Here is an 18445-nt window from a genome sequence, read left to right on the forward strand (position 1 = left end):
GCAGTCGCAGTGTAAACTTACGCTCGTGCGCAGGTGCTCGCTGTGCAAGCTGCTGCAGAAGTACCCGAAGGGCGTGGCGGGCGACGAGCCGCCCGAGCCGCCGCACAGCGACCACGACGGGGAGGTGCGGGCGCGGTTCTTTGTTACTGCCTTTCCCCACGGGGACAGTGGGGGCACACTGACCACTGGCTTAGCGACACCTGAACTCATTTACTTCAACTTAGTATTTTTCTTTTTATAAATAAATGTATATTGCCTACATTTAGATTACGAAGAAGTTATCACGTTCAAACGGACGTTAGTATTTAATCTATAACGATTAAAAAAAACACTATTTTCTCTTTTAGATGCAAATCCAGGAATGGGCGAACATGACCTCGTTCCTGTGCGCTCTCGGTGGAGTTTGTCTTCAACGTAAGCCGGCCCCCGTGTGGTCTCAATTGCACACTCACGATGAGAACATTGATTTGTTTATTTATCATTGTATTATTTTGTATGACGTTATCAGAGTGGGATGGAACCTTGTCAAAAGTAAATCGAACAAAGGAGCGATAGCAAAGAAGTCCGATTAATAATTATTATAAAAGAATGGTGCAGTTGAATTGAACATAAAATAAAATTTAAAGAGTATCATTTCTATTTCAGATACCAGAAAGTATAATGTTTTAGCAAACATTTGCACAGAAGTCAGACAGTAAGTTTAATTATATATATTTTTTTAATTCAATGTTGTAGTTTTTACTTCCTACACAGACGTCGTCATATTTCTTGCCAATTCAAACAAAAAAATAATGAATTATACACTTAAACCTTCGTCGTGAATCTACTGGTGGTAGAGCTTTGTGCAAGCTCGTCTGGGTAGGTACCGCCCAACAGCAGTACTTGGTATTGTTGTGTTCCGGTTTGAAGGGTGAGTGAGCCAGCGTGATTACAGGCACAAGGGACATAAAATCTTAGTTCCCAAGGTTGGTGGCGCATTGGTGATGTAAGGGATGGTTAACATTTCTTACATGCCAATGTATATGGGCGTTGGTGACCACTTATCTTCAGGTGGCCCATATGCACGTCCACCTTCCTATTTTATATAAAAAAAAAGAATCACTCCGTCCATTGGTGAAAACCGTAGCGTTTTTGCATTTATCGCGTTCATACAGACGGACGCGACGGGAGGACTTTGTTTTATAATATGGTATTTATTTTTATAGATTCATTGGCCAGCTATTGAGATTACTACTCTACAGTAAGGAACGCTTCGGCGCCCAAATACAGAGTCACTTCAAGGAATTGGTCGACAACGAAATGTCTCCGGCACTGTACCCGATACTATTCGATTATATAAGAGTAACAGTCGACTACTTCTTCGATCAGCAACAACAGGTATGATATTCATTTTGATTCTTTCTCACAATTAATATATTTTTTAATATAAAATAGGTAGACATCCTGGCAAATGAGCCTTGGAGAGTGGTTACCATTGCCCATAGACATTGGAACTGTTAGAATCATATCATATCAACAACCCCTAACATACCCAATGCTTTTACAAACCACCAATCTAAGGAACTTAACAATACATCTTAGATGTGATGGTTGGTGGCGAATTGACAGTATATAGAGTGGTATATATTTCTTGTAGAGCCAGTAAAAAAAGTCTAATCAAACTCAAAATCTATAGGAAACCTATAGAAAAAGGTTTCCAAGTTTATTTTAAAACTTTCCAGCCCGAGATAACTTATCACAAACACAAATAAATCCAAGGTACAATACATGATCTGCGTTCTAGATACACGTATTATATACTTTAATATATTAATTATACTTATAGGTGATGCTAACAGATATAAACACGCAATTCGTCGAACATACGATATTCATAATGAAAAGTATATTGGATAATAAGAAGAACGACCAGCCCTGTGAACATTTTAGCACTACTTCCATCGAAGGATTGATGTTAGATATTGTTAGGTAATTATATTTATAGTTATGTATTTCGCGCGATTTCACCCGCTTGAAATGGTCCCAGAGATGAGTGTGTTCAAATGAAGAAAACGAACGAGTATATACATATATATATACATATGTAAAACATCTAGTGCTGTGGGCGCAACCGTAACAGCCTGTGAATGTCACACTGCTGGGCTAAAGGACTCCTCTCCTCTTTTTGAGGAGAAGGTTTGGAGCTTATTTCACCACGCTGCTCCAATGCGGGTTGGTGGAAGCTGTGTGCGCAAACACACTCATAATTCGATGGAATGGTAATCTAACACGACCGAATTGGAGAGTTCAAGCGTGGGACCACCGGCTTTGGTCCGTAAGAAAACGTTCAAATTCCTGTATGTCTTCTTCAACTTTTCTATAATAATTCGACCACTGACCGAGCCTATAATAATACATATACTGTTCCGTAGATACGTCCATCACCTAGACATGACGGTGCAGTCCGTACATATCAAGACGAAGCTCTGCCAAATCGTTGACGCAATGATGAGGCGGAGAGATGACCTAGCTGTCAGACAGGTAATTTAAAAAATTAGTCATCCGATTGTTAAATGGCCCCTTTTATGATCTTATGGTAGTGGTCACAACCGCGCATAGACATTGGCGCCGAAAAAAATATCAACCGTACCTTATATAGCCAATGCGCCAACCTTGGGAACTAAGATGTAATGTCCCTTGTGCCTGTAGTTACACTGGCCTACTCACCCTTAAAACCGAAACGCAACGATACTAAGTATTGCTGTTTGACGGTAGAATATCTGATGAATGGACGGTACCTTAACCTGTACCTTTAAAAACACAGTACAGTTAATAATTCCATCGTCAAACGTTTCATCCAGGAGATGAAGTTCCGCAATAAAATGGTGGAGTACGTCACAGACTGGGTCCTCGGGACCTCCCATCAAATCGCACCGCCCCTGAGAGCGGACGCTTCCTCCATTACCAGGTAGTACATACAGCTTTGTTTAATTAAAACCATCAATTAAATTCACTTGGACGATAAATTTAATAACCGTAGACAGAGAAGCAAATAGACCAAGGGGCCGTGAAACCGCGATTGAAACAGAGATAGTTTGTCAATGTGTGCGTATAATGTTGCCATAGTAACTGCATTCCCTGTTTTGGGAGATAAATAATTTTCAGGATTTAATTAAAACAAAATAAGGTTATTAAATTTTACTTTTTAGTGTTTATTATACATTTTTGTAATTAAAATATTTTTTTGGTTTCCAACTACACCCAAAAACCGTTGCAATGTTTGTTTTTGTTTCCGTTATCAATAGTACTTCAGCATCTTTATATGGTACTGGATTAGCATTCTCCTCAGATGTTGAAATCTAAAACATTCAATAAAATTATTAATAAAGGATGGTTGCCACATATATTTCTATGTTAACCTCTTGACTCGGAATCTAATAATATTATAAATTAATGAAGAATGTTAAATGATATTGTCGTTAGGAAATTATAAATAGGAGAACGAATAAATTAAAATAACATATTTACATATAACGAAGCACTTTAGGTTATTATTGGACTCCGTATTTATTTGTTTACATTGTCGACGAGTCGATATTTTTTATCGAAAATTGGGACATTTTTTTAGCTGATACTGGCAGCACTTACATGATAAATAATTATAGGTTATTAATGATAAAATCTGGAAAATACTATTATCTTTAGGATTTTAATGCAATATAAGGTTCCGTCATGCTATGGCATAAATACACATCACTGAGAAATTATAATTAGGGACAAAATAGTCTTACTTACGCGTGAAAACACACGCCGGCAATTTTCTTTATGCTGTCGCTTTAACATGAAACAATACGACAATGAACCTTCGATATAAGGATTGTTTCTCGGCCTTTTCACTGGATTAGAATCGTTTTCTAACATAAAAATAAGCGAAAATTAAATAAAAAACACAATGAACGCACCAATTGTCAAGTTAGTCGCTACTCAAGTAGCGAAACAAACACCAAAACTGGTCACGCGATAAGGGACAAAAGATTTGATAATTCTATCTCTGTCTAAACCATTTGTAACGTAATTTTCGTTCTCTTTCTTGTGTAAGTTTCTCTGTCTACGTTAATAACCAATTGTATTTAATAATAATTATTTTAAATTTAACTTTGTAACTCTGTTTTTCAAATGGTAAATGAAATTTAGGAAGTGCTTTCCATTATTCACATTTGACATAATTATGTTTTATTTGATGAATATTGGTATTGTTCCACATTAAATATACCCTACTGGGTATGGGGTATGGGGTATCGAATAACTAGATAGCGCGCGTAGATAGATTTAGGAATGTGACATATTGAATGAGCGCCATCATACGCCATTAGGCATGCCTAATGGCGTATTTTACAACCAGTATTATGGTACATGTACTATGGTACATAAATTAACAAGATGAAATTTAATTCTTGGAATAGGATATATATATATATATATATTTCTCATTCCATACATGTGTGATCCACATTGTGTGATCTTATAAGATAAATTGTATTATATCCTAAACATAACTAATATTATCAATGCGAAAGTGAGTGTGTTTGTTTGTGTACTAATGTAGTAGTAGTAACTATTCAACCGATCATCATGAGATTTTGTATATACGTTGTCAGGGATACAATAAAGAGCATAGGGTACCCACACATACTGTATCTTTGATTGATTCACAAAAAAAAAAACATTATTTTTATGTTTCTCCAAATGACTACTAATTCAGTCTTGCGATCTAAATGCACTGTACCACCAGCGGTTTGGTAGTCATCCTCAACAGTGTGATCAGGTATTATATTTCCAGGGAGCTGGACCAGGCCTGCATGGAGACCGTGGCGGCGCTGCTTAAAGGTCTGCCGCTGCAGCCCAAGATGTCCGACCGTGGAGACCTCATGGAGACCAATAGCCAGCTTTTCTTGAAGTGAGATTTACATGGCAGATATTTTTTATTTATGCATTTTATATAATGTTTAGTTATGTAATAAATACACTTACTCAATGGTTTATGGCTTGTACCTCTCACTCATAAAATATTCTACCGCAAATCAGCAATACAGCTTTGAAAGGTAGTCACAGTAGCCAGTAGCCACAGATACAAGGAACATAGAATCTTAATTTTTAAGGTTGGTAACGAATTTGCGGTGTACGAGATGGATTAATATTTCATACAGTGTGCCAATGTCTGTGACCCATGATTACCATTATTAATTAATTCGTCATACTTCGTAAAGGGGGACGGAGTTGCTCGCGTCCGTAGGAATTACCACCTGTCCTAGGCCACCCTACACGTATCCCCCGGGCGGTGCCAAACGAGCTTCAACGCCGAGCCACAGGCGGCGGTCAATTAACCTGTATAGGCCACAGCCGGCCTAGGAAAGTTAAATGCCCCCTAAAATAGCTGCAATACTGCCTTGGGAAAATAGTATGTGTATTTTCTCCCAAACCCCCCTCTTTTTTATGGAAATGTCAAATATTGAGAAAGATTGTATGTCATGCGATCCGGCTAACCCCCGGCGCTCTCTGGTATCCGGGCTGGAGAGTGTGAAATTGGCTACCGAAGACTTGATGGAAGTAGGCGACCAGGCTTCCATTAAAGTGAATGCTACTGGCAGCAAAAAGCTTACTCAGCAGGTCTTACACCGAAGTCTGATTATCACCAGGCCTAGAAGCAATTCCCTGGGAAGTAAACCCCCAGAAAGTTCCCAAGCCTTGGCAGAACTACCGAGCGATACGGCTACACAAAATACACCAAGCCTGCAAGGCACTATATGCTCCCCATCATGGCAGAGAGTACCAGGCACTAGAAATCCGAAACGAAAAAAAGTCAGTGACTCCCCAGAGCATATAACCACCAGCAACATGTTCAGTCAATTACCATTTGAACTAACAGACGAACCCACTGTAACCAAGAAACCAGTTGAGAAAAAACCTATCAAGCCTCCACCCATAATATTGTATGGCATAGAAGATGTCAATAAATTAACTGAACTCGTGGAAACTGTTGCAGATAAAAGTTCATTCACATATCGGATTACAAACAGAAACCAAATGAGAATCAACACTCTAGATACAGGCCTACAAAAGAATCATCACCAAATTCCGCGAAAGTGGCTTAATTGGTCACACATTCAACAAAAAGGAAGAACGACTATGCCGTATTGTTATCCGGAATCTTCACCACACAACACCTAAAAGTGAGATAAAGGAAGAAATCGAAAAAACTGGAAACACTGTTGTCGGGGAAATTATTAACTCTAGATATGGTCCTGAGAAAAAACCAACCTCAACATTCTTTGTAAATCTCCTACCTAGCCAGAACAACAAGGCAGCTAAAGAAATCAAATACATCTACCATCAATCGGTAACCATAGAGGATCCCAAGAAAAAAAATTCAATTGTACAGTGCCAGAGGTGTCAGCAATATGGACACACAAAGAATTACTGCATGAGACCGTTCCGCTGCGTGAAATGCGCGCAGGCACATAAAACTTCAGACTGCCCAAAGCGTGATAGAAATACACCTACCCAATGTGCACTGTACCAAGGCTCCCACCCGGCAAACTACAAGGGTTGTGTGGTGTACAGAGAAATACTTGCCAGGAAAATCAACAAATACGGTCACCGAAGAGTTGATAGACGTTCTATTGCAAAAGACAACATGATTCGAGATATAAACCTTCCAAAAAATACTGCCCAACAATCTTTCTCCATTCCTCCATTGAAGAAAGAAAATGAACCATATTCTTACGCCAAAGCTGTTAGAAGCGCGCCAGACAAAGTGACCACAGAAAACGTCATACCTAATGAAAAACAAAACCTAACAGTATTAGAAACTCTCCTCACCAAACAAAACGAGAAATTTGACCTTATCTTACAACAAATGAGTACTCTAATGAGCCTCATGACTACACTCATAACCAAACTACAAGGTTAAAAGGCCTCGGGCTAAGACTGGCGACTTGGAACATAAATGGACTCTCACCCAATAAAGATGAGCTCGAGCTACTAATAGCCGAGCACAAAATAGACATAGTCCTAATATCCGAAGCACACTGCACAGACAAAACTAATGTCAAAATCAAAGGGTTCCAGACATATACTACAAATCACCCTGACGGCACAGGTCATGCTGGATCTGCTATAATTATTCGGGACAAAATAAATCACCATCTACTGCCTGAATATAAAACCGATCAATTGCAGGCAACTACAGTCGCAATACAAGACAGGTGTGGATATTTTAATGTCTCAGCTGTATACTGTCCACCAAAACATCGAATAAATTCCGATCTGTTTTCTGACTTCTTCTCAAATCTAGGCAATCGCTTCATAGCAGGAGGTGACTGGAACTCCAAACACGTCCACTGGGGTTCAAGACTAAATACAACTAGGGGAAGACAACTAAAGTTGAGCGTCGATATTAATCATTTAAGTATAATTGCCCCAACAGAACCTACCTACTGGCCAGCCGATCATAATCGAACCCCGGACACACTTGACTTCTTCGTAACAAAAGGACTCTCCAAGCAGTACATGAAGATCGAGTAATGCTCTGATGGGTCATCTGATCACACCCCAGTCTTATTAACTATCAGCTCAACAATAATTGAAGTCGAGAGACCTACAATATTATACAACCAGCATGCTGATTGGCCCTCCTTCAGGGAACACATTAAAGAAAACCTCAATCTAAATATAAGACTCAAAAAAGCAGAGGAAATTGAAACAGCAGTAGTGCAATTTACTAATCTCATACAAGTTGCCGCGTGGAGAAGCACGCCTGCCATTAAATATAAGAATCAGCCCACAAACATACCATTGGAAATAAAGATCATGATCCAAGAAAAACGCAGATTACGCAGAGTCTGGCAGCTAAGCCGTCATCCGCAAGACAAGGCCGCCCTTAACAAAGCCATTGTAGAATTGAAGGAAGCTATAAATAATGCCAATGATTTAACAATGCAAGCAAAGTTGGAGTCGTTAACTGCGACTAAAACCAACAACTGCTCGCTCTGGAAAATCACCCGTTCTTGTGACAGACCTAACTTACCAAAAACTCCAATAAAAAAGGGAAACGACTGGACTAGAACAAGCCAGGACAAAGCGGACTTGTTTGCTTATCATCTAACAAGTGTTTTCAAACCGAATGCAACACCCGACAACTCATCAGAAGAATATGTTGATCATATTCTAAAACAAGACTTTCAGATGGACCTTCCCCCTAGACCTGTGTCGCCCGCGGAAGTCATAAAAACGATGAAACGATTAGACAATAAAAGTGCACCAGGTTACGACCTGATAACTAAAGAAGTACTGCTGGAACTACCGAGAAAGGCAATTGTCTTCATCGCCATTATTTTCAACGCTATGTTACGAATAGGGTATTTCCCGAGTGCGTGGAAAGTCTCAGAAATCATCATGACTTACAAGGCCGGCAAATTAATGACTGAAGAAACGTCCTATCGACCAATCAGTCTGTTGCCTATTCTATCCAAGGTACTGGAAAAGACAATACTTCGCAGAATTATGCCTAGACTATTGGAACGCAAAGCGATACCAGATCACCAATTTGGGTTTAGAGAACGCCATGACACAGTGGAGCAAGCCCACAGAGTATGTGACGTCATAAGAAAGTCCTTAGAACAAAGAGAATATTGCTCGTCAGCGTTTTTGGATATTCAGCAGGCATTTGACAAGGTCTGGCACAAAGGCCTACTATGTAAGATCAAGCAGAATATATCCCACTCATACTTTCCCATATTCAAATCTTACCTCGAGGATCGCATATTTTATGTGAAAGAAGGTGACGCAACTTCTAAGTTCCAAGAGATTGATGCCGGGGTGCCACAATGATCTGTCCTGGGCCCCATGCTCTACATGTTGCACACTGCTGACCTACCGCTAACGCCAGGGATAACCACAGCTACATTCGCAGACGACACCGCAATATTAGTAAGTAATAAAGACCCAAAACTGGCATCAGAGAACTTGCAAAAGGGCCTGAACAAAGTAATCGAATGGCTCCAAAAATGGAAAATAAAGTCTAGTGCTACCAAATCAGTACAGGTGACATTCACCCTTAGAAAAGGAGACTGTCCACCTGTAAAGTTGGGCCAATGTACTCTACCCAGCAGTGATCATGTAAGATATCTTGGCTTACACATTGATCGTAGATTAACCTGGAGGCATCACATTAAATGGAAAAAACAGGAGCTTCAGCTAAAGTACAACAGCCTATACTGGATGCTAGGAAGGAACTCCAGACTCTCTTTGGACAACAAACTCCTTATATATAAAGTCATCCTAAAACCCATTAGGACATACGGTCTGTAACTATGGGGCAGCGCAAGCGATTCCAACATAAATATACTCCAACGTCAACAGAACAAGATCATAAGGACAATTGCAAAAGTACCATGGTACATAACCAACAAGGAAGTTCACGAGCACCTTGAAATGAGAACAATCAAAGAGGAAATTCGGAGTTTGGCAGCTAAATACAAAGACCGGTTAATCCATCACCCAAACGAACTCGCTCGCCAACTCACCATGGACCAGTATGTGAGACGACTAAAACGTCATCATATCCTAGAGCTAAAAGACCGGCAGTAGCTCTGGGCAGCAGATGAGTAGACGCTTCCAATGGGAAGCCACTCCGCATGACAGCATCACTGAACAAATTTGCTCAAAGCCTTGGGGCTGATTGCAAATACACACAGAGAAAAAAAAAATACTTCGTAAAATTTTAAATAATCTTTAATTTTTATTAAATTATGAGGCGAGCGAAACTACGAGAAGCGGTAGTAATAAATAAATGGTCTTCTAGTATATGTTCTTTGTTATATATCACTTTTCGCGGTAAGTTATATAATTATTATTTCCAGGTATTTCACTCTATTCTTGAACTTACTGAACGATTGCAACGAGGTCGAGCTGACGGAGGGCCCGGGACGTCTGGCGACCTTGAGGAACGCGACCATCCAGGCCATGTCCAACTTACTCTCCGAGAATATCAAATTCGGACTCACGCATAGTATTGGTAAGTGAGAATAACATTTTTTTTAATATTATGAGTAGTCGGACGAGGTAAAGGGCCACCTGATGATAAATTGTCACTATCGCCCATAGACATTGGCGAGGTAAGAAATAATAAACATTCCTTACATCGCCAATGCGCTATCAACCTTGGGAACTTTGGGAACTGAGATATTATGCCCTTATGTTTGTAATTACACTGACTCTTATTAATAATTAATTATAATTACACTGACTGACTGGAACGCAACAATAATAAGTATTGCTGCTTAGTGGCACAACATCTGATGAGTGGGTGGTACCCACCCAGGCGGGCTTGCTCAAAGCCCTACCACCAGGTAAATTCGAAATAACAAATAACAGTTACCATGGTAACCGCGTCCTTGACAGCTGCAACGTGTATGCTGCCAGAGCTTTTGTCCACAGATAAACCTTAACAGCCTGTGATTGTCCCACTGCTGGGCTAAAGGCCTCTCCTCTTTTTGAGGAGAAGGTTTGAAGCTTTTTCCACCACGCTGCTCCAATGCGGGTTGGTGGAATACACATGTGGCAGAATTTCAGTGAAATTAGACAAATGCAGGTTTCTTCACGTTGTTTTCCTTCACCGTAAAGCACGAGATGAATTATAATCACAAATTAAGCACATGAAAATTCAGTGAGGCTTGCCCGGGCTTGAACCCACGATCATCGGTTAAGATTCACGCGTTCTTACCACTGGGCAATCTCGGCTCACAGATAAACGCTAACAATATATTTACGACTGCCTTTACAGGACAATCATCTAGCAATAGTAAAGTCTAACAATAGCGCAAGCAAGAAATTTTGCTCGATTTTCCCCTCCAAACACCGTTTCTGCTTGTTGCGGTAATGGGTATCACACCACATTGATTCAATGACTGATCCTTCGAATTTTGCAATTTGTTAAACAGATTTGTGTTACCATCGCGATTTACAAATGCGAGCTGCATTCATGGAAGTTTCGACAAAGATCCTGCAGCAAGGCACAGAGTTCACAGCAGACACCCTGGCAGAGACCGTTCTGGCGGACCGCTTCGAGCAGCTCGTTCAGCTCGTCACCATGATATCGGTTAAGGTGGGTGGAGCGATTCCAAGGTACTTACAGTAACAGGCTGTACATGTCCCACTGCTGGGCTAAGACCGAGGCATTTTAATACGTAATGTTACCCATAGTAAGTAAACAATGTCGTTAGGATGGGAAAATAAAACGAATAGTTTTAATTATGATTGAAACAATGACATTATTTAATTTTGACCTTTTTTAAAAATTACTGATGATTTTTTGTTACTTTTAATTTGAATTTGGTTAGATTGAATCTGCAAGTGCTATGTACACTTGTAATTGAGATGCACATTAGATATACTATTATTGCTTTATAAATTATTTTTTCAATGCTTTATGTGTATGTTGTAAGTGCGCTATTACAAATAAATAAATAAATAAATAAATAGTTTTAGTCAACAAACGACAGCCATACGTTTGGTTTTGTCACTGGCTCAGTTTTTATTGTGATAATTTAGGTATGCTGTTGTAATGCATTTAAACAGCAAATTAAAAATAATAAAAATGTGGCAAATTTCCAGGGTGAGCTGCCGATCGCTATGGCGCTGGCGAGCGTGGTGGGCTCCGCTCAGATGGACGAGCTGGCGCGCGTGCTGGTGTCGCTGTTCGACGCCAAGCACCTGCTGGCGCCGCTGCTCTGGAACATCTTCTACCGGGAGGTCGAGGTCTGTGCGGTGAGTGACCCTTACTATACAAATTCTCTGGTCTCAATGCCTTGGCTCATATTTGACCAACCTTTTTTTTGATAAGTCACTTACGCCTGAGTTATATGTTTTTTTTTTTATAGAATAGGAAGGTGGACGAGCATATGGGCCACCTGATGGTAAGTGGTCACCAAACGCTCTTAGACATTGGCATTGTAAGAAATGTCAACCATCGCTTATAGCCAATGCGCCACCAACCTTGGGAACTAAGATTTTATGTCCCTTGTGCCTGTAATTACACTGGCTCACTCACCCTTCAAACCGGAACACAACAATATCAAGTATTGCTGTTTTGCGGTAGAATATCTGATGAGTGGGTGGTACCTACCCAGACGAGCTTGCACAAAGCCCTACCACCAGTAAACACACATAGGATCTATGTTGCATCTCGTCGTATCTATCCGTTCCAAGGGCATATCCGGTTACACACGTACGTCACGCAGCAAAACTTTCATTTTAATTTACATGATATTTAATATAACGCAATAGACGAAAAAAAAGCCGAGATGGCCCAGTGGTAAGAACGCGTGAATCTTAACCGATGATCGTGGGTTCAAGCCCGGGCAAGCACCACTGAATTTTCATGTGCTTAATTTGTGATTATAGTTCATCTCGTGCTTTACGGTGAAGGAATACATCGTGAGGAAACCTGCTTGTGTCTAATTTCACTGAAATTCTGCCACATGTGTATACCACCAAACCGCATTGGAGCAGCGTGGTGGAATAAGCTCCAAACCTTTCCTCAAATAGAGGAGAGGAGGCCTTTAGCCCAGCAGTGGGACATTCGCAGGCTGTTACGGTACGGCAATAGACGAATAGAATTGATCATATTTCGTCTACGTAACTTAATTCAACAGTATATCGAATTCATCATACACAATTCGTGTGATGAATCCCAAAAATAATTTCCATGAAACGTTCTTCATGTAACAAATGTTTTTAGGACATTCTAAGGTACGAGGTACATTTCGAGGTCCGGGCTTTATATATTTCTCGTTGAACACAACATTAGCGTCATTTAAAATACAAGTGGTGCCACCTATGTTCTTCACGAGTAATAGAGGAACTATGTTTATATGTATAGATATAAATGCGATGTAGTTCCAAGGCGACCCTACTAGCGCCATCTTGCGTGTTGTAATTATCAACAACTGCCACGTTGGTGGATAGAGGGCAGGGGCGATGAAAAGTCTGTTCCTATCTTTCTCTGACATATTTGTCTTAAAGTTAATCCATTATGGTGACGTTATTGATTGGTATATTAATATTAGCTACCCCGGTTTCGCACGGGTAGAATAATGTTCTACATAAAACGTTTATATTGAAGGACAAAAACAAAGAACATTCGTATTTTTTTTTTTTTACAGAACAAACATTTTAACATTTTTTTTATTGGGCAATTGTTTATGAACGCAATAGAACAAACATACAACCATTTTTATTTATATACAAGATTATTTACTGGAATTAAATAATTAAAAATAATGTCAAAGAACCAATATATAGAATAATAATTATGCAATATATTATAATTAGATACTTGCCATATATACAAATTGTTGTTTTTCTATATACGAGTATATAAGCTTCGATATTCGTTTTTATTTTGTTTATTTTATAACAAAAAAACAAAGAATTATGTAAAATTATTTTTTAGGTCTCGGACTGCATGCAAACGTTATTCAGGGGGAATTCGCTGGGCAGCAAAATTATGGCCTTCTGTTTCAAAATATACGGCTACGGATACCTCCAGAGCTTACTGGAGCCGCTGATAACAGCGCTGCTGGACCAGGCGGATTGTAACGCTAGTTTGAGCTTCGAAGTCGACCCCGCTAGGTGAGAGCATATGCTTACAATAAAATAATATGGTTCAAATTTTTTTACCTTTAATTTTATTATTGCAAGGCAACCTGGTCGTAATTTTTTGTTTATTTAGTACAGTTTGGATGACTGGCAATCGAGCCACCTGATGGTAAGTGGTCACCACCGCCCATAGACATTGGCACTGTATGAAATTATTATTATGTCCCTTTTGTATTTACACTGGCTCACTTACCCTTAACACTGAATACGACAATACTAAGTATTGCGCTTTGGTGCTAGAATGTGTAATGTATGGGTGACAATTAAGTAGAAGCACTGTAAAGAATATAATCTGTTTCTCATACCGTCAATACGCTGCAAACCACGAGAACTATATCATAAATAGCTTATACCAATGGCAGAAATATGAGCTCGGACTTATACATGCCGTTTATCCAATGCAGGCTGGACCCGACCCACGACATAGAAATCAACAGGAACAATCTCCGAAACCTGACACACGAGGTCTTCGAGAGGATCATCGGTTCCGCCGATAAATTCCCTTCGCAGCTGCGGAGCATGTGTCATTGCTTGTACCAGGTATGAATGACTTACTTGAATCAAGGTTTTTTTTGGGTATGTCCCTGGAACACCATTGATTATCAACAGGCAACTGTATATATCTATGTTTTGTTTGTTACGTTATAACTAATATCATGAAATTTTGCATACATATCGACAGATGGTACAGAAAAGGTTATCCGAAACAGTTAACAAACTTCTCCCCCCTTCCCCCTCTTAAAATGCAGGCGAAAACTAGTCTACTATATATTTATTTATATATTTAAGCCGAAGTGCTCTAGAGGTTAGAACGCGTTCAAACCTAGACAATCACCACTGGATGTTCATGTGCTTAATTTGTGTTTATAATTCATCTCATCCGTTGAGCGTGAAGGAAAACTTCGTGAGGAAACCTGCATGAGTCTTAATTAACTGAAATTCTACCACATGTGTATTCCACCAACCCGCAATGGACCACCGTGTATAAGCTCCGACCTTTTCCTCAAAAAGGAGAGGAGGCCTTAGCCCAGCAGTGGGATATTCATAGGCTGTTACTTACTTTTAAGAATAGATTACTGAAAAAGATTGGTCAACATTTGTACTTTTTATATTTGGACTAAAAACAATTACTTCAGATAATTTGCCTGAGAAGCCGTAGGACATACTTGATGTTAATCAACTTTAATTAAATTTCCAGGTCCTAAGCAAGAGATTCGTCCAGTTTCCGCAGACAAGTGTGGGAGCGGTTGGTACCGTTTTATTCTTACGGTACATAAATCCAGCCATAGGTGAGTTTAACAATCGCAGTGTCATTAATGGTTGTAACCCAAATGTCAGTGAATATATGTACTGTGTATGAGCAGCTTGGTGAAGGGATTGGAATGTTGAGTTCCTGTTTAAAGTATGAGTGAGCCAGTGTAACTACACGGACAATCGGATATAACGTTTTTTTTTTTTTTACTTAGGTTAGTTGTGTATTGACAACGTCTATGGATAGTGGTGACCACCAGTTGACATCCATTTGCCAGTCTATCTACCTATTTTGAATTAAAAAAAAAAAACTATAGGCCTAAAACCAATCTTTTCGCTTCCAGTGTCCCCTCAGGAGATGGGAATAGTGAAAAAACCCATTCCACCTCACATCAAGAGAGGGCTCATGCTCATGTCGAAGATTCTGCAGAACATCGCGAACCACATGGAGTTCTCCAAGGAGCAACATATGTTGCCCTTCAACGATTTCCTGAGGGAACACTTTGAAGCTGGACGCAAGTAAGAGAATTGTTTGATTAATTTGAGACAATGTTTCCTGTCAGCCCATTGGCTGTCAGAAAACCTTCTTACCTGACATGAGATACGGTGTCCAAACGTAACTGTAACTTTAATACGTAAGATATTTACAGGTTCTTCATAGAGATAGCATCGGACTGCGAGACGGTGGACCAGACCTGGCACAACCTATCCTTCATCAGCGACGTCAACGTGGTGGCGCTGCATCGCCTGCTGTGGAACCACCAGGAGAAGATCGGAGACTACCTGTCCTGCAGCCGTGACCACAACGACGTCGGGCGGCGACCCTTCGACAAGGTGAGGTTTAAATACTTTGAGTATGAATGGTATATAAAGACAATTTAGGCGACATTCTCACAGCGAAAATACCGATCCGTCAAAATATTCAGCGATCTTCCTTGAACGAGGCGTGAAGAGGCATCTTGCGGGCCGGCAAGGCGAAGGCGGCTAGTGCAGAACATTCTTCCCGACTGTACTGGCCGTCGTCGCGTATGGACTCTACTACCACTTACCATCAGGTGGAGTAGAGTCATTTGCCCTCCCGGCAAATATGTAAAAAAAAAGATTCGTTTTAATGGTCCGTTTTATGGTATTCGTTTTTATTCACTAATTTTAACCAATCAAAATAGTCTTGTGTATGATTACTCATTTCATTTTAATATATAAACATGTGCGTGTATACTATGTACGTTGAGTATGTACGTGTGTGTCTTCTGAGGATTGTCCAACAGTATTTTACGCCTTAAAATATAATTTTTTTTATTTACAGATGGCAACACTTCTCGCCTGTTTGGGACCACCTAAACATAAGCCTGTGGAATCGTAAGTTAATCTTTGATAAATCACAAAACTCCACTAAGCAATGTGACCTTGGCACATTTTCTAATATAAACTCAACTCGCAGCGCTTCACGTCTTCTGTTCTCGTCGTACGCGCGCTGGTCTTCCATTGACATGTCGTCAACGAACTTCGAGGAGTTTATAGTCAAGCACAATATGCACCAGACAGAAGAATATAAGAGCATAAAGAGTTTAAATATCTTCTACCAGGCCGGCACCAGCAAGATCGGGAACCCGATCTTCTATTTCATTTCTAGGAGATACAAGTAAGTTGTATATTTATTTTAATTTCAAAATTTATTTTAAATCACCTAACATACCTACACAACATAACAAACAACCCGGGTAACATATACGAGTAATATATATAGTAATAGTACTCGCCCGTGCATTAGGGGATAATTCCTTGAGGCTTAAGCTTGCTTTGTACCAAATTTTATCAAAATCGATTCAGTATCTTAGCCTTGAAAGCGTAACAGGAAGACATAGTTACTTTTACATTTATAATGTTACTATAGATATTTCAATAAGCAAAGTGAATAGTTAGACAAACGCGAACGTCACGCGTCACATACATACCTACGTAGACTTATAGACTTCTATTTGCCAAAACGTATTGTTATTCGTCGTTGAAAGAGTGAGATTATAATGTATTATTATAAACAAACACACAAAGACAGACTTCGTAGGCAAGTCAGTAGATAATCAAAGAAAAAAGAATAACTATTAAGTTTTCAACTCGTATTTAATCGAAAATATGAAATAATACAAAAAATAGTATATTTTTTTGTCATTTTTACAGGATTAGTGAAACAAATGCGGACTTGCTCATATACCACGTGATTATAACCCTGAAGCCGTTCTGCCAGCAACCGTTCGAGTTGATCGTCGACTTCACACAGACGAACTCGGATAACCGGTTCAGGTGAGCTTGATAGACATTTATCTGTTCTGTGTATTATTGTGACTCATCGATTATTGTTTAAGTTTTGTCTCTTTGAGATATCTTTATTAGTGCTCGGTGCGATATATGAGTCACTGTGTGCGTGCGCGCGTGTGTGCGTGTGTGTGTGTGTGTGTGTGTGTATGTGTGTGTATGTGTGTGTGTGTGTGTGCTTTTACTGTGATTTAAGATTTTATGTGAAAAAATTGTGAGAACATCTTGCACTATAAATTAGAATCTTATGCGTTATTGAAGTAATGTCCATTGTTCTATATTACAGGACGGACTTCCTGCAGAAGTGGTTCAGCGTGCTCCCCAAGGTGGCGTACTCCAACGCGCACGCTTGCTACATCTACAACTGCAACAGCTGGGTGCGGGAGTACACCAAGTTCTACGAGTCCATCCTGGCGCCGCTCAGGGTATGTCACTACTCACGTAAGCAGGGCGACACCACAACTGGACATCTGGTGTTGGCATAAGTCAACTCACTGATCTAACGATACAATACAATATTCACAAGGGATATAACATCTTAGTTGGTGAAAAAGAAGGCTCATATTTCTTACTGCGTGATTATACCTACCTATTTTATATATACATACATATAAAAAAATGTTAACTCAAATATTTTAACGCCATTGAATGCCTTTTGAATAATTTAAAGAACCGGGAAAAGTGCGTTTTAGAGCAGAAGTGTAAGCAAACATTACACTCAATTGTAGTCCATTTAAAAATATATTGTACAAACATTGTGAAAAAAAAATCGAGGCCTTTTTTTTAAATTTAAAATGTTCCACTTACCTTTTTTATATAAATAATAAGATGTATAGTGGCAATTCTTAATAAAGTATATCTCGTTTTCTCTCCAGGGCAATAGAAAGCTCATATTCATAGATAACCACAGTCGCCTCAGCGATTACGTTGATCCGGAACAGCAGAAGTTACCAGGAGCGATTTTGGACTTGGAAGAAGATCTAAAGGTCTTCAATAATGCTGTGAAATTGTCGCACAAAGACACCAAAGTTGCCATAAAGGTATGCACATAATGATATACATTTTTGGACAAAGAAGCCTTTAAAGTCTCACTCGATATTAATATATTTAATTAATTATATATATCATTACTAAAAGTTGAATAAAGTAGATTGCCACATACCAGCTGCTATAAAGATGTCGT

The 18445-nt window shown here is 39.5% G+C and overlaps 1 protein-coding gene across 5 annotated transcripts in view; it reads left to right on the forward strand.

The window, feature by feature from the left end:
- LOC126778768 (neurofibromin-like) overlaps positions 1-18445 on the forward strand; it is an 81083-nt gene that overhangs the window by 18601 nt on the left and 44037 nt on the right. For 4 of the 5 annotated variants that reach the window (XM_050502395.1, XM_050502396.1, XM_050502397.1 and 1 more), the window contains exons 17-37: positions 34-124; positions 348-414; positions 646-694; positions 1206-1377; positions 1826-1968; positions 2412-2520; positions 2841-2947; positions 4820-4936; positions 9900-10054; positions 10980-11143; positions 11653-11805; positions 13493-13671; positions 14103-14238; positions 14897-14987; positions 15294-15468; positions 15600-15783; positions 16256-16308; positions 16391-16591; positions 17128-17250; positions 17549-17687; positions 18138-18302. In XM_050502395.1, the coding sequence (XP_050358352.1) occupies positions 34-124; positions 348-414; positions 646-694; positions 1206-1377; positions 1826-1968; positions 2412-2520; positions 2841-2947; positions 4820-4936; positions 9900-10054; positions 10980-11143; positions 11653-11805; positions 13493-13671; positions 14103-14238; positions 14897-14987; positions 15294-15468; positions 15600-15783; positions 16256-16308; positions 16391-16591; positions 17128-17250; positions 17549-17687; positions 18138-18302 (2773 nt within the window). The remainder of the gene's footprint in view (positions 1-33; positions 125-347; positions 415-645; positions 695-1205; positions 1378-1825; positions 1969-2411; positions 2521-2840; positions 2948-4819; positions 4937-9899; positions 10055-10979; positions 11144-11652; positions 11806-13492; positions 13672-14102; positions 14239-14896; positions 14988-15293; positions 15469-15599; positions 15784-16255; positions 16309-16390; positions 16592-17127; positions 17251-17548; positions 17688-18137; positions 18303-18445) is intronic. The other variant, XM_050502398.1, reaches the window with a different exon arrangement.

Source organism: Nymphalis io, chromosome 27 (genome assembly GCF_905147045.1).
Source record: "Nymphalis io chromosome 27, ilAglIoxx1.1, whole genome shotgun sequence".
NCBI lineage: Eukaryota > Metazoa > Arthropoda > Insecta > Lepidoptera > Nymphalidae > Nymphalis > Nymphalis io.